The 17,152-nt window shown below is 37.8% G+C and overlaps 1 protein-coding gene across 1 annotated transcript in view; it reads right to left on the bottom strand.

The window, feature by feature from the left end:
• LAMB1 (laminin subunit beta 1) overlaps positions 1–17,152 on the bottom strand; it is a 73,375-nt gene that overhangs the window by 6,297 nt on the left and 49,926 nt on the right. Inside the window, 9 exon segments of the mRNA XM_037836378.1 lie at positions 1,972–2,148; positions 4,504–4,645; positions 4,864–4,874; positions 4,877–5,073; positions 6,589–6,733; positions 7,393–7,596; positions 10,140–10,381; positions 11,472–11,656; positions 15,031–15,400. Of these exon segments, the coding sequence (XP_037692306.1) occupies positions 1,972–2,148; positions 4,504–4,645; positions 4,864–4,874; positions 4,877–5,073; positions 6,589–6,733; positions 7,393–7,596; positions 10,140–10,381; positions 11,472–11,656; positions 15,031–15,400 (1,673 nt within the window).

The following is a 17,152-nucleotide window of genomic DNA, read 5'->3' as shown; positions in this document are numbered from 1 at the left end:
AAAAGCGATCCATCACATACAAAGGAAGCTTGATAAGACTGTGTGGATTTCTCAATAGAAACCATGGAGGCAAGAAGGAAGTGGGGTGATATATTTAAGATACTGAAAGAGAAAAACTGCCAACCAAGAGTCCTATATCCGGCAAAACTGTCCTTCAAATATGAGGGGGAGTTTAAAATATTCCCTGACAGACAGACAATGACAGTTTCTGAACAAGATACCTGCTTTACAGGAAATACTAAAGGGAGCACTACAGACAGACAGGAAAGGACAGGAGAGAGAGGTCTGGAACACAATTTTGGGTGATGGTAGCACAGCAATGTAAGTACACTGAACAAAGATGACTGTGAATATGGTTGAAAGAGGAAGGTTGGGACCACGTGGGACACCAAAACAAAAGATGAAGGATAAAGACTGGGACTGTGTAACTCAGGGAAACCTAGGGTGCTCAACGATTGTAATAAAAGGTACAAATATGTTTTTACATGAGGTAGAACAAATGAATGTCAGCATTGCAAGGTGTTAAAAATACGGTGGGATTCGGGGGAAAATACAATCAATGCAAACTGGAGATGATAATTTATGGAAATATTGTATTATGCTTCCTTTAATGTAACAAAAGCAATATACCAAAGCTAAATGCATATGGGGGGGTGGGGAATAGGAGAAGGGTATGGGACTCCTGGCAATGGTGATGTGTCTGACTCTTAGTTCTACTTTAGGTTAATGCTATCTTTCCTTTTGTTGCTTTCTAGCTGTCAAGTTTTGTTTTTTGGTTTGTTTTTCTCTTTTCTTCTTTTTCCTTTCTGCCTTCTTTGACTCTTCCTCCATCTTTGTGGAAGAAATGGCGATGTCCTTATACAGATAGTGGCGATGGTGCTGAATACATAAATACGTGACTATACAGGGAACCAACGATTGTTTACTTAGGATGGAATGTATGGTGTGTGAACAAAACCGTCTTAAAAGAAAGAGGTTTTTGAAGAAACCTTGAGAGCACTATATTGAGTGAAATAAGACAGATACATAAAGGCAAATATTGCAGGGTCTCACTGATACGAACTAATTATTATATATAAACTCATAGACATGAAATACAAGTTACCAGGATATAGAATGAGGCTAAAGAATAGGGAGTGGTTGCTTATGCGCAGAATGTTCAACTAGGGTGAACTTAAATGTTTGGAGATGGACAGAGGTGATGGTAGCATGTTGGGAGAATAACTAACAGAGCTGAAAGGTGTGTGAAGGTGGCGGAAAGGGTAAGCTCAGAGTCACGTATGTCACCAGAAGGAAAGGTGGAGGTTAAAAGATGGGAATGTATAAAACAGTGAATCTTGTGGTGGACAATGTCCGTGATTAACTATACAAATATTAGAAATCTCTCTCATGAACTAGAACAAATATATGACACTACAACTAGAAGTTTATAATAGAGGCATACAGGAAAAAAAATATACTTATTGCAAACTATATACTACAGTTAGTAGTATTTTAACATTCTTTCATCAACAGTAACAAATGTACTATACCAAAACTATGAATCAGTAATGGAGGGAGGCATGGTTGGGGTATGGAAGGATTTGAGTTTCCTTTTTTTGGTCTGTCTTTCTTTTCTGGAGTAATGAAAATGTTCTAAAAATTGAAAAAAAAAATTGTGTTGATGGACGCACAGCTGTATGATGGTACCATGGGCAATTGATTTTACACTTTGGATCTTTGAATAGTTGTATGGCATGTGAACGATCTCAAAATATACACACACACACACACACTCAATTAAAATATATATATATATACACACACACACACACACAGACACACACACACATAAAAACAGATCATTTGAGATGTTTCTGATGAACAATGAAACAAGTTTGTTAGGTTCATGTCTTTTTTGATTCCAAGGAAAGCAATGAGGACAAAAATTCCTTTCTCAACATAGCTGCGAAGTTTCAAGGATCTACTTACCTTCTTAACATCCTCTGCATTTTGTTTCACAGTATATACTACTTTTTCAATATATTCTGCCTCCCCAGAGTTCTGGGCAGCCTTCCGCTTAAGTTCTTCAACATTCCTTTCTAGCTCATTGATGCGCTGGGAGGCGTTGTGCAAGGTTTCCTCAGAAGCTGCAGTTTCAGACTCAATCTAATATTAAAGTATAATGTCATTCAGCAAGCCATGAATTTAACAAATAGAAAGTACTATGAGTACAAGTTTTGAGATAGATTTTACTATTGACTTACTAAAAAAAGTAATTACTAAACAAATTTTAATTTCAAGAAAGCTTATATAAGTGCCCAACTCTAGCCTTTGCTACATCCCATATATTCACTTTGTTCTTTTGGTACTTCTGATGATCTAGGCTGTGTTCATGTCAAATGATACCTTACTGATGGGTAAGAACTGCACCCAGGCAGCTTGATATGTTGAGAAAGCGTTTTAAGGACACCTGCACACTTTGGCTGAAGAACGTTCACAGATGTGAGATGAGGGATTTCCACATAACCTTCCCAATTTATATGGGTGGGAACATATGATTTATAACTTCCAGTTACTTTTTTGTTGTTTTATTTTTTTAGTTTTTTCTTTCAACTACACATATTAAATTCTGGGAGTGGAGGGCACAGCACTTCAGAAACTACCTGAAAACTTAAGTTAATTTGAGTGTGTTCATCTAATTACTGAAGACATGGAGAGACCAGGAATGCTCCTTAAAAACCAGAAAAGTTACTATAGGATTTTAAGATTGGCATATGGTCTTGGAAAATTAGCTGAAAGCTATAAATATTCAAAGTTATTTAGGGAAAAGTAATTTCTGATCTGGGCAACTGGTGAAGATCCACATTTGATCTCAAAGTAGAATCAGTAAACACTGATCTTTAAAAGCCAAAGTAAGTAGTCTGGCACATGACAGAATAAACAATTTCATCAACTACTCAACTTTTCTTAAAGGTGATCTTCAGAATAGGTACATGCCTTAAAATTAACTTTGAATAACAGTACTTGTCATAATGAAACTAATGCAGCAGTATAGACAGATGCTCAACTACGCAGATAGTTCAAACCAAATGATTCTTGACTCCATATAGTTCCATTAATTAACTTTCAAAAATTCTTAGAGAATAGATATAATTCCTAGAACATAAGCTTTATAGTTGTTTTATTTTTAAATGAGTGAACATATTCTGACAGGCTTTCATTAGCATTGTTTAATTACAGGTTCTTTGTTTATTATTGTTACTAACCTAAACACTTCCTGCCCTCCCAGGTGCTGAAAAAACAAAACCACCATATTAACTTGCATTATCAAAGCCAAACATCCCTGCTGTAATTTTGATTAATATGCTCAAATATGCTTTTTAAGATCAATTTTTTAGAGTCACCAAAATAGGTAAAGTCACTAAAATGTTGACAGCACACTGAGAATTTTTAGAAACCTAGAGGTAGAAAGAGAATAATTTAAGAGTTAGAACATATGGTTTGGTGGAAACAGTTTTTTCTAAACTTGAACAAGTCGCCCTGAGAGCACAGTCTTATATATGCTTAAAATTTAAGAAGGAAAAGTGGCCAAAGAGCTGTTTAGTTTCATTTCACTGAGAGTGATAGAATAGAAGGCAAGTTTCTATCAACTAATGGTATGGAAAAGCATGTACGAAAACATCTCCCAGGTTTTAAACATAAGGGGCTGTCAGCCTTCTAGGGCTGACAGCATTGAGGGCTGGGAGCATCTAATTTCAACGTGTACTCTGAGAATAACCAATTTTCTTCACCCATTTTTTTTTTTTTTTAAACACAAACATGAAAGAATGAAATAGAATGAAGTTTGACATTTCTTTTACGAGATAAGGATTTTTAGAATAAAACACTAAATCCATATGAAAAAATCACTAAGAAAAGTTAATCTGGTAGTCTCTAAGAATATTTTTCTCATAAAAATCATTGATTTTCATGCATTGTAAACAAAAGACTTAAAACTATAGGATATCTTTTAGGTACATCTAGAACTGTACATTGGGAACAAGTAGACATTTTGGCTTTCTGTAATTTCCAGTGGTTTTCAAAACTAGTGAAGTTGTGAATGAGCCCTTCATAAATCTTGAGATACTGGTCTTAACTGTAGGTTGCTTTTGAACTGCTTTATAATGGCAGGACAGTTTTCTAAAACTGAATTTTGAAATAAATATTATACTTCATACTACTGAAAAGAGTATGTGATTTTTCTGAACAGGAGTCAATTTCTTATGTTTTTTTTTTAAAGAAAATGAAAGGGGATTTAATATGTTCCAGCATCTTCGGAGTCCTTTTTTCCCCATGAAAACATATTTCCACTCACTTTAAGCATCCATTGCTAATGAAGTAGTTCAAATTTATGTAAACTATGGGAATTCTTCAATGTTCAGTTGTAAAAATCTTTGTTCATAGATACTCAAATGCATGTACTTTTCTGATAAATGAGTGTATGTGGGTGTTTCCTCCTACCAATAAGGATTGTAATCTTACCGAAGTTAGTAGGTTCTGGGTTCCTTGGATATCTTCATCTGCTTGTTTAATTGCTTTCTCTGCTGCAACCTGGGCCTTTTCTGCTTCTTCCAGAGCTTCCTTTACCATGTCTGCAGTGATTTTAACATCTGTTGCACTTTTGCTGAGTAAAAGAATAAGACAATATATTTCGTGAATGTGAAAAAAGTACTTCCTCTCAGGGTAAAGAATATGTCTTTTAAAGAACAGTCTTCCTGAAATGACCCAGAGAGAATCGCACAGGTCACTTGTAAAAAAATTTCACTGGTTAAAGAAATATACTGACAGTCAATGCTAGATACTCAAAATAAGCCATCTAAATGTCGTAATGTCTTCAGATACCTGGCTCTTTTTAGCTTCTTTCTAATAACATCTCAGCTCTGGCAACGTCAGCAGCACTTTGCTGTAAAATAACCTCTACTTGAGAAAGGCTTTCAACTCGTTCACGAATATCTTCCGTCAAGTTCTGTAACTGCTGTGGGGTGCTAGGCATTTCCATTTTCAATACTTCATTAGCAACTGCTTCAATGCTGTCCAAATCAGCACCATCCTCTGTGAAAGGCAAACATGACCCCATAAAGAAATGACAATCATAAACGGGTTCACTCATTCAACTGCTTCCTGGTCATCAACTATGTGAACAGCACTGTGGAGTTACAACAAGAGATACGCACTTTCTGTTTAAGAATTTATAATGTAATCGGGTGGGGAGATGACACCTACACAGGGAAGGGAACTGCAGACAATGACTTCTACCAGGATTTGTTGTAGGCTGGGGGTACTGACAGAAGACTTCATGGAGCATGACAGAACTGATAAAGTTTTAAGGGGTAATTAGGATTTGAAAACAAAGACATTTTTGGATGGATAGAGTATGGGCAGAGCATGGCTGAGTGAATGGTTAACAGATTGTGGAAAACCATAGAGGCCAGGATGTAAAACTGGAATTTGATCTTAAAAGGCAGTGAAAAATTTTAACTGAGATTGGAAGAATAGCTAAGAAACTATTATAAATGCACATATAAGGAGTTGATATTCTTTACAAATTATCTAGATTCAGGAAATTACAGAAAGGGAGAAAACCCAGTCAGAGGGACAGGAGAACCACGATAGTATATTGTCGAAGCCATGGAGTTTCAAATGTCAAATGTGAAAGGAGGTCAGAATAAATGACAGAGATTTAGATTCAAGCACATCAGATCCACATTCATTTTTAAGTTTGTTTTTTTTTTTTTACTATCAACTACCTATCAAGGTTTTTTCCCTTTTAAAAAGGCACATAGGAATAAGTGGTCTCTTATTCCATTAGACACTCTGTGTCTTTATGGAAAGTCTAATTCTGGCAGCAAACATGAGGAACTAGCATGAGAAGAAAGATGATATGCTTAAGATGGCAGAGCAAAAAAGATGAGAATTGTGTGGGTCCCTGAATCATGGAGAGATCCTACTATTGGACTTCTTGTTATGTGAAATAATACCATCCTTTTTTATTAAGTTAATTTCAATTGAGCATTTTCTGTAATCTGCAGCCAAAAGCATCCTTACTGATAATACTCAAACTGACCAGCAACACCTGATCTGGACCATGAATTCCAGAGATTTTCTTTTTCTGTACAGGACACTTAAGGTACAAAGCTGTTTAACCATAGTATAATATCCTGTAAATAATAGGATTACAAAGCTTTGGGGGCAACGACAAAAACTAATTCTTTGAGTTAAGGTTCTAACATTGCTTATAATATCTAACATAAATTCAAAATTCAGTTCTCACAGTAAATGTTTGACTTCTTGATTTGCTACTTGGGAATCCGATCAGGTGTGTGTATCTGCACAACATTGGAAAAGGTTATTTACACTTGCATACATAAGTTTAAGAAATAGAAACATTTCTTAACATGGAAACTTTACTACTTATCTGGAAATGCTACTTTATTCCCTTCCAGAAAATCATTTTATCTAAAATATAGACTTTAATTATAGCCTCTCAAGAAGAATCTTCTACATTAGCATTTTTATATTCCAAGATAAGAAGAGATATCTAAAAAGTAATTGGAAAAATTGTCTTACGGGTTAAAAAATTTCTGATTTGCTTGATTAAGTTTCTCAGATCCTCATTGCTCTTGTCCACTTTTTTTTTGGTAGCATTTGTTTTCAAAAGAACATCTTGAGCATTCTGTTTTGCCTCATCTGCCCTCAGTTTTGCTTCAGAGACCTAAATATGAGGAACAAATAACCCATGGAACAATTTCACCCTTTTCAAAGCAGACCAGAATATTAGAAAAGGTCCAGAACATCATGTTGAAAAACAGAGCATTTTGAATCATGGCTTTGGAAGCAATTTTATCCCATTTAAAAGTATTACATTCCTATATAGGCTGAAAGTGTTCAGTATATTCCTAAGTAGATAGGCTTAGCATATAATTTTTTTTTTTTTTTAACTCCTCCAAAACATTTGGCACTCCATTAAATATTTCCTAGTCTTTTTCTCAGGTACCAAATAAAAACTTCAGTATATGTCATTTTAGAAGAAATAAATGCTTAATTGCTTAGAACAGAATTTTTTGTAGATACAGCTGGATGTATTCATAACCCCAGATCCATGATAATTAACACATGGTTATCTCAAATTATCAGCCTAAGATTTAAGCTTCTTACTCTGAAGCTCATGTTATTGCCCTGGGAATGAAAAAATTCTTTATCTATGAATAAAACCTCCCCATGTCTTTCCCTGACCGTACAAAAGTATGAACTTTAATACTAGAGTGTGCAATTCCCTTTTCATTTTAGTCAGCATTTAGAATTACTTCTCCCTTTCAGATTCTCTCATCTACAACTTAAAGCAAGCAAACAGAAGGCCGTCCTCTGAATTACCATCTTGGAAAGATGTTCCACTTCAGCCAGGGCACTCAGGACATCTCGGTCAAAATCCATGGCCTTCTGCCAGGCACTGTGTGCAACAGTGACCAGACCACCACAGCCAGGCCCCCCACACTTCTTCTGTCCTTCATCAGTTCTGCAGTTTGGACCGCCACATTCAGTCTCAGAGCAGGAGGCCCCTGGAGGCGTTCCACAGGTCTGTAACAAGCCAAGGGTCAGGCACAAGGGTTCAGACCGTGAGTCTGCTGCAGCACAACAGCTGTGCAGGGCTTGGGTGGCCCCAGAGAGCATGTAGGTGGTCCTGAGCAAGGATGCTTGAAAACAGCATTCAGGGTGGAGAGACAAGCAGAAGGGTTTAGGAATAAGCTAACCTGATTACCAAGACAATAAAAGTTTTCAAGCCTTCAACAATACTTTCCTGCCCTAATGAATTAAAATATCTCATGGGCTCTGCTGTATATTATCTGCTATATCAAGTTGAATTCTACCAACGTGGGAGCCAAAGAATGCCTCCCTTTCTTCTAACCAGCTGGATTAAAAAATAGATATCGAGAACCTTCTTTGGGCCCAGCATATTAACTGTTCTAATGAATATGGTGACATAAAAGGCTCAAGAGCTATTCTTTAGTAGTTTCCCATCTAGTCAGGGAGATAGGATCTCATAAAATGGCCAAGAATGAGTCAGATACAGTAAGTATAAAGGAGAACAGACAAGTGGGGTTTGAGTAGTTGGGGTAGGGTTTGCAGGCTGATGGAATTTGAGCAGAAGTGGGAGAACATTACAGATGTGAGAGGAAGAAAAAACAGTATAAACAAAGGTGGATGTAACTCTTCCAGAGACCCTACTTCCTCCACTCATCTTTTTTTGTCTACCAGAAACTTATAAGATCGCAGCACAGTCATGGCATACAAGCACACAATCAGAAATGATAACTGATCTATACATGATGGAAGGGCTGAACTGGAAGAAAACTGCATTTGGAGATATCCTTTTATGGAAAAAGCTCATTGTGAAAAGAGGCAAAGGGTTTACTGTAATGAAGAGCAGTTTTCAGAATACTCGTAAACAAGGAAAATACTGTTTTTAAGAAGGAAAAAATGCTTTTGAATAGATGTAGTCAACTAATAATTTTCAGATCTGTATAAGCCCATTATATCTCAATAACTAAAATAAAGTCTTTCATATATCTGGTTTACAGTACATAAAAAGCTTCAGAAAATAAAGTTTCTCCTTTGTGCCATAGGAGAACATGAGTCTTAAGAAAAGTATAATGCCTCAGGGATGCTTTCTAAAACAGTCTGACAGCACACTAGAAGATCCGTTTTGTTTCAACAGACAGGGACTTGGAAAAAAAACCAGCATGTTCCAGCGAAATATACACAGAGATAAGGAACTGAAGGTACCTGAGGAACACAAAGGGACAAAAATCTACCTCTACACAAGGAAATGGCAGTATGGAGCCTATAAGGGGAGTTCTCGTAGGATAATTAACAACTGAAACATGTAAAAGAACTGAAGAAGCTGGCTGCTCCTTGGTGGAAGAGGCAGTGCAGGAAAGAGCACACACTCACATGGCAGAGGTACCCGTCTCACTTGCCACCCCCTCACAGGATACCTTCTGTTGCAAAGCAGAAATCCCCTAGCATGCTTAGCTGCATCTCATTTTACTTTGCTGAGACTTTGCTTGTTTGTGATTACTAATTTTTCTTGGCATTTGTGAGGAAGGAATCAATACTGAAAGGAAAGAAGCTTAATAGAGAATTCCTGTCCAACAATTTTGTCTACATTGTTCTCGGCCTTCATTTTCCTTTCTATTAAATGGTGATAAGAGATCTTATTCCCAGTTTCCTCCAGATGCTGTAAAGTTTCATGAGAATGAATATAAAACCTTTTAGGCATCAATAAGACTGGTCACAATACAGCAGAGTGTTCTCTATAACAGAAAAAGGATGGGGGAAGAGGCAGAAGTATCATTAAGGTTAAACAGCGATGAAGTTTGGACTCAGAATCCTGTGCACCTTCCCTCTTCTTTTATTGTTCCTCTGTGTTTGGGGGCTGAGAGAACACAATCCACAAAAAAATTACCCTCCAAATTCTCTCAGGGAGGTACCCTTCCATGAAGAACACTAAGGAAGCAGAAGGAAGAAATAAGTTCAGTTCAGCTTTTTTTTGGCCTTCTGCCCGATTTTCATTAATCTCACTACTCAATTTCATTTGGCTTCAGAGTTCCTTTTTAAAAGCTTCTGGGAAATTAATCTACTTTCTAAGCTAGTCTCGGGGTTAATGTTCATCAGGTAAAGTTACCAGAACAAAGAAATATTTTAGCTGACACCCATAAAAAAAATTCCTTTGCTCTCTTTAGTTTTTTTAGGAAGTTCCTCCCCAGAACAATTATGAATTCCTACACTGAGATGGATTTTGTACTTTGAATCAGAACAAAGTAAAAAAAGAAATGTCCAGGGTATAAAAAGGATCAAGTTTAAATAAAAAAGCCATTTAGTTAATACAACAGCATGGGAAAGTACACAATTCTTTGGTTATACCACAGAGAAACAGTTGGAAACAAGTGCTGTGTTCTTAATCTGGCTTGGTCAAGATACCCCACACTGTGGTTCAGAGACTTGAACCTCAGAGTTTCACTCCTGCTGATTCATTTTCAAAGTGAACAATAGTCATGACAAATCAAGATGTTTTTCCTCTTAGAGCACCACAGCATCAAAACCAACCCCTCAAACCTTACCATCTCAGCCGCAGCTGAAAGGTCTAGACTCTGTAGTTTGCCTGCCAGTTCATCGAGAAGGCGAGACTGTTCCTCTTGTTTTTCCCTGAACTGGGACTCTCGCTCCAACATCACGTCTTCTACTCTGTCTCGAGTGAGAGCTGACTGCTCTACTGTGCTGTTGGGATCTGTGGTAGAGGCATTCACCCTCTCCTCTGCCTCAAGAGACATCTGGAAATACCTGGTAATGCTATCCAATGCACCTATGACATGAAACCAAATTGCCCACAGTTAATCTCATTGTATCTGATCTCACCAAACAATGTCCATATTTGGTGTCTTCTGGCCCTAAATTTGCTGTATGATTTTGTTTTAAAATCCAAGAAATAAAATCTTTATAAAGTAGTATAATTTTCTTCTTATGATCAGTGAATATATTCTGTCCCCTTAGCACTGAGTCTGGGTCTGAAGGATGCCAAACATCTACATGAAAAAAGAAAACTTAAGTCAATCACACAGCTATTTATACACACAGCCAGCCATCTAGTTCTTCCTAAATAGGTGGTGTCTGGCAGCCTGTAGATAACTTGATTTTTCCTGTTTCTAAGTCATTTAACTATTTAGATCCACTCAAATAGCTGGTATTACATACATGAAACAGCATGATATGTTTTGGCTTTAGGGACTCAGACCAACTGCTACCCCCCCACCCCAACCCCCTCCAAAGCGACTGTACACAAAACAGGGATGGAGAGTGTGAGTTGACACATTTCTGTTTTCTTTTTTGAGAGTGGGGTGGGGGGTAGGGCCCTGTATTTGGCCTATGATATCAGTAAATGATGGATTTACTCAAGTTATTTCCTGACCAAGCAACACTCTTGAATGTAAAAAGATTTTCAGAAATATTGACTTAACTCCTAAACTATTCAAGGGGTCTCACTTCCAAGAAAAACCCAGAGGGCTAAACCATTAGAAAAATAAGGAAAAAGTAGGACCTTTGCTATGTTACTTAGTGTCTCTGTGACCCAATTCCCCACATTTGTAAAATGGGGACTTCAATCCTCATTTGTGCCAGAGACTCTAAGAAAAGGTTTAAGAATTAGAAAGCACTTAATTTTTTCCTGAAATTATTGTATTAAAAGGTTAGACATATTGTTTTATCAATTGTAACAAAGGCACCACACTAATGCAAAATGTTAATACGGGAAACTGTGGGGAGGGTGGTATATGGGAACTGTACTTTCTGCATGACTCTTCGATAAAGCTACAACTGCTCTAATAAAAGATTTTTTTAAAAAACTTAGATGGTAAAGTCTATTGTCCAGTTTGAATATTTGCACAAAATAAGCTCACCCCGAATATCTGAATTTTTGATAAATTCCAATTGTTCAGCAAGTTCTTTCACTGTTTTGTCTAGGCTTTCTGCTTCTGTCTGCAGAGACTCCAATTCTTTGATTGTGCTGTTGCTTTGTGAAGCTGTGTCAGACAGTTCCATTCCTACTTGAGCCATCTTTCCTGAAACATCTTTGGTTAGTTTCCTGTGAAGAGAAGGGTAGGGTTACCTATGTAAAATAAACCAAAAGGAATTTTAAAGTTTCATTTTTATGCTTTTCTACTAATACTGTATCCATCACTCTCTAACTTCAAACCAATTCAGTAATTTGTAACAATTCATTTCTTTCTAAATTCTGGTTTTATTCTCTTTATCATAAGAGATTTAATCTAACAATTTTCTTTCTTCAAAGACTTGAAACACAGAAGTACCACCCAGCTGTGCTGGGAAAGAGATGCCATTTGATGGATTCCAAATCTTTGCCAAAACTTGCGCATCAGGACAGAGTGGAGTTCCAGCTCCATATATGAATAGTTTCAAGCCCACATAATCGTATAAACTTAGAAGACATAAACAACACCAGTGTAGAATTATGCCTCCCTGCCACCTGTCAAAAATTTCTTCTGAGTCTCAGGGATCTCCTTCAAGATGGCCCTACAGGCTACCATGAAGATGTCAGGTGCCATCAAAATCACTTTTCATATACTCCCATTCAAATGAGGTTTCATCAAAGGAGCCTCATTCTTCCAAACAACCCTTTAATTTTCCCTAAGAAAGAAAGTAGTATCTACTGAGAATATGAAAGATGTGTAGCTTGTACAATATTTCATTTGGAATCTAAACCCAACTTCATTTTGTTCTGTATCTTAGTATCTCCAAAGCTGTATTTTAGGCACTTATTTGTATATTACTACATATACACAGTGTGTGTCTGTTTACACATACAACCTATGTACTTATTTTTATATAATATAGACATAATCACAAAGAATAATATTTGTGAAGACCTTAGCTCTGTGTATTACTGGTTCCCCTAATGGGATATAATTGTCTTCTCAGTATTTAAAAAAACTGGGAAAATATGGAGACACTGAAAGATCGGGGGCCATTAGAAAAATGATATTTAAGGCTGAGATAATACCATGACTCAGCTCAAAGAAGCACTTACATTGATCATTTGATTTGGTAGATTAAATTACCTTTTAAAAACCCAATGATTTTTTTTCCTGGGGATATTATAATATACATGATTTCTTCTTCCAGTGCTTTGCTTTGTTTATCTGTTAATTCATGGAAGGTTTTCATTTCTTTTCAGCTCCCATGAAAATGTTACAATAAAGGAAAAAAAACAAATTTAATATTGTATAGTTTTTAAAAAGGCCACTTTTGGACTCTAAAACATTCATCCTTCAGTGTTGTGTTGAAGAAACTAGTTTTCCTAAGATGATAACAATCTATGTAGTTAAATGAATAGTGAAGGTAGAAATAGAGCCATTTCAGAAATGTAATCTCTCTTCTCACAGACTCTCAAAGTGCACCCAAGTTTTTCATTTGCCCAGAAGTGGAGAGAACCAGGCTAAGAATCGTTTCCTTAATGTGCTTTGCACACAGACCACTGCCTTTCATAACTTGTGATTGCTGCATATTAAGATGCCTGCATATTCAAAGACCTTAGTCTTTTTAGTAAGGTAAAATTCCACATTAAATGCATTATCAATCCACATCACATATTTTCTAACACCCTGGTCAACCACCTGGTCTTGGGCACAAGACCTGAGGCTTGAAATAAAGAGACCAGGTTATCTTAAATCTAGCTCCCTCTGGAACTGACTTCTACTGCGATCACTCAAGCTAATGTTAGCTGTTTCCTTCTTGCTTCTCACATAATATCGAGATGAAAAATCCAGCTGGCTTCATAGAGATGTTGGTTAAAGTCCCATCACATGCAAAGAATGTTGCTGTAATTCTGTCATAATGCAAAATCCTTCTCAATGTACAGGATTTAGCTATGAAATGGTTCCATTACACATGTGTATATAGTAACTCTGCAATAAAAATACAATAGCATTTGAGAAGACAAATCCTTCATTTCATTCCCTTTCCCATTTTGTCCTTCAGGATCTTAGGGTGTTGTTTTGGAAAAGGTAGTTGGAATGTTTGAGGACAGGAAAGATGAGGCTAAGAGAAAGAAGGAACAAATCCATGAGAAGTTCAGCACCACTCAGCTCAATTCTCTCTGCTTTCACTGGCAAAACAAACATTATCCAATCAGAGGGATGATTGACTAGACAAGGTAGGAAGAGGATTTTTCATTGCAGAGAATTTGTTATAATTTGATGACTAAAGCACTGGTCTAGTGAACCAATGGCTGAGCAGCAGAAATGATCAGAAATAAGTTTTACTGGTGGTAAGACAATTTCCCCAGTACTACCAATACTTATAAGAACAATTTGTATTTGTAATGTTCATTGCAACTATATTATTGTCATTTCACAAATCAATCCTTCTGATATTCTAAGGTAAACTTAAGTTTTATTATCCTTTCTCCCATCCCCACTCCCTCTCCACAGGAGAGTAAATGGAGTGTTCCAGTTTGGATATATTATGTTCCCCAAGAAAAAGCCATGATCTTTTAATCCGCTCTTGTAGGATATTTGGATTAGGTTGTTTCCATGGAGGTGTAGCCTTGCCCATTCAGCATGGGTCTTAATTAATTTTTACTGGAGCCCTATAAGAGGTCAGACAGAAGGAGTTCAGTGCTGCAGCTGAGAAAGACATTTTGGAGTTGGCTGTTGAAAGTAGACTTTTGCTAGTCCAGAGTTCGCTCTGGAGAAACTAAGAGAGGACTCTCAGATGATTATAGAGAGACTCCTCAGGAGAACCAAGCAGAGAGCTGAGAGAAGCTAAAAGAGACAGAAGCCCAGAGACATTTTGGAGAATGCCATTTTGAAATCAACTCAGGAGCAAAGGATCAGCAGACACCAGCCACGTGCCTTCCCAGCTAACAGAGGTTTTCTGGATGCCATCGGCCATCCTTCAGTGAAGGTACCCTATTGTTGATACCTTACCCTGGACACTTTATGGCCTTAAGACTGTAACTTTGTAACAAAATAAACCCCTTTTATAAAAGCCAGTCCATTTCTGGTATTTTGCATTCTAGCAGCATTAGCAAACCGAACATGGAGCCTTAGGAATTAAATGAGTTATCCAAGTTCATAAGCCTAGCACAAGTAGCAGAACTGACACTTGATCTTGGCTCTTTTATCTCTAAATCCAGTGTTCTTTACTGCCTGGGAGTATTCTTTACAAAGAGGAACACTGAGTACAACATATACATTGTATATTGCAGCCTTCAGAACTGTGTCTTCAACAATGTGCAAATAAGTGTTCACTCACCCAAAAACTCATAGTAAAGACTGTCAGAAAATAAATAGCCCAGAATCTGTTTTCATTCACAGGGCTAACCAAGCCTTGTGATGAAAGGAAAGCTAGTCAGTACCACACCAGGAAACCTTTGCTATTTATTCATACAGTTAAAAAAAAAATGTGAGTGGTTATTCTGGTTTAGTAACTACTTACTCTGCTTCCTCAAAGAGATTCCCAATGTTTTTCAGTGGCTCTGCTGCTAGGCTCTGGGCCAGGATGTCCTTTATCTCATTGACTTTCTTCTCCACTGAGTCCATAGTCTCTCGGTAAGGCCCAATCACACCACTGATCTTCAAGGCCTTGGCTTTCTCCAGGAATTTGTGGGTCCTGTTGGTCAACTCGGCGATGATTGTGTCCCAGAGAGCAAAGCACTGGTGGCAGGGCGTGCAGTCAGGAAAGACCCCCGAGTACCCTCGAGTACACTTGTCACAGCGTGGACCCTGGACACCCTCAACGCAGACACACTGGCCCGTGGACTGGTCACACTGTGGTGTCTCAATGCCCCTGGGGTCACAGTCACAGGCTAGAAGGGAAATGGCAATGCTTGTTGACCTGCTAGATCATGAGCCTCAGTGACAAGACTGGCATTTAGAATCCTAAGTCACTGTTACAACATGAAGGTGTCAATAACATTTACCAAAGTCTCACATATAAACTGCTGCAGCTTTCTACAGTACATGTGCTCCTCATCTCTTGCTAACCACTTCTTAACAACTTGATGGTAAGAGTAATAGTAACAACAGCTAACAGTTGTTGAAACTTACTATGTGCTGGGTACTGTATAATATTTTACTTGTATCATCTCATTTAACCCTCACTCACCCTTTGGGATATGTGTTAGAATAATCTCTATTGTATAGATGTGGAAACTGAGGTTTGGAGAAATTATGTGAACTTCAAGGAAATGGCAGAGCCAGGATTCTAATTCAGTACTTTACAACTCTAGAGTCTGTGCTATTCACCTCTGCTCTGCCTTGGCCTCCTTCCTCCGCCTTCCTCTTACTTTGACACAGATCACATAAGTATAGACAATTTAGGTGCATATTCCAGTGACACTTAACAGGCAGCTCCTAGGATACCTGACCCTACCTGGGTTATAAAACTGAAAGGTGAATGCTTGGTGAGATGCAATAACTTGATAAAAATAAAACTAAACCAGGGGAAAAAGAAAAAAAAACACAGGAATTCCAAATATCTAGTTTACTAGCTTTCAATTACATATAATCAAACTTGTAGGTGCCTGCTTTTCTGATACTCCTGTGCTGGTTTGAATCTATTATGTTCCCCCACAAAATCATGTTCTTTAATGCAATCTTGTGGGGGCAGACTTATTAGTCTTTTGATAGGATGGAACCTTTTGAGTGTTTCTATGGAGATGTGACTCACCCAACTGTGGGTGAGACCTTTGATTAAATTCTTTCCAAGGAGGTGTGGCCCCCACCCATGCAGGGTAGGTCTTGATTAGTTCACTGGAGTACTTAAGAAGCTAAGAGCTGACACAGACACAGACACTTGGAGATGCAGACAGAAGGATGCTTGGAGATGCTAAGCTAAGAGATGAAGCCCAGAGTCTGTCCTGGAGAAGCTAGGGGGGACTCCCAGATGCTTAGAGAGAAATGCCCCAGGAGAATGAAGCAAAGAGCTGAGAGAAGCTAAAGGACGGATGGTCAGACATTTTGGAGAAAGCCATTTTTAAAATGCAACCCGGGAGCAAAGGAGCAGCAGACACCAGCCACGTGCCTTCCCAGCTGAAAGAGGTGTTCTGTACACCATCAGACTTCCTTCAGTGAAGCTATCCTCTTGTTGATGCTTAGTTTGGACACTTTTATGGCCTTAGGACATTAAATTTGTAACCTAATAAATCCCCTTTATAAAAGCCAATCCATTTCTGATATTTTGCATAATGGCAGCTCTAGCAAACTGGAATACCCCTCTCAGCACTACAGAACCATAGGATTGGCATTGATGAAGAACCAAGTGGCAGAAGGTAAAATGAGTCTTCTTGGCTAATGGCTGTGGCTGATGTTATTTACCACAGTGCCTGTGTCACTGAACCCTGGCTGATTCCCAAATCTCAGGGGACAATTTTTATATCAATACTTGGGATCTCACAGTATTTGTATAGTGTTTGAATTAAAAAAGGCCTGAAAGGCCTGCACATGCATATTATCTCTAGTCTTAAGTCACTTATGGGTAAAGGTGGGGGTAAATTAATTAGAAGCCCAGACTGTGGACTCCAAGGGCAGGGACATATTTTAAACCAGTTTTCCATTCT

The sequence above is a fragment of the Choloepus didactylus genome, chromosome 5, assembly GCF_015220235.1.
Source record: "Choloepus didactylus isolate mChoDid1 chromosome 5, mChoDid1.pri, whole genome shotgun sequence".
NCBI classification, from domain to species: Eukaryota; Metazoa; Chordata; class Mammalia; order Pilosa; family Megalonychidae; genus Choloepus; species Choloepus didactylus.
Note: the sequence above shows the minus strand (reverse complement) of the source record. Positions and strands in the feature narration are given on the sequence as shown.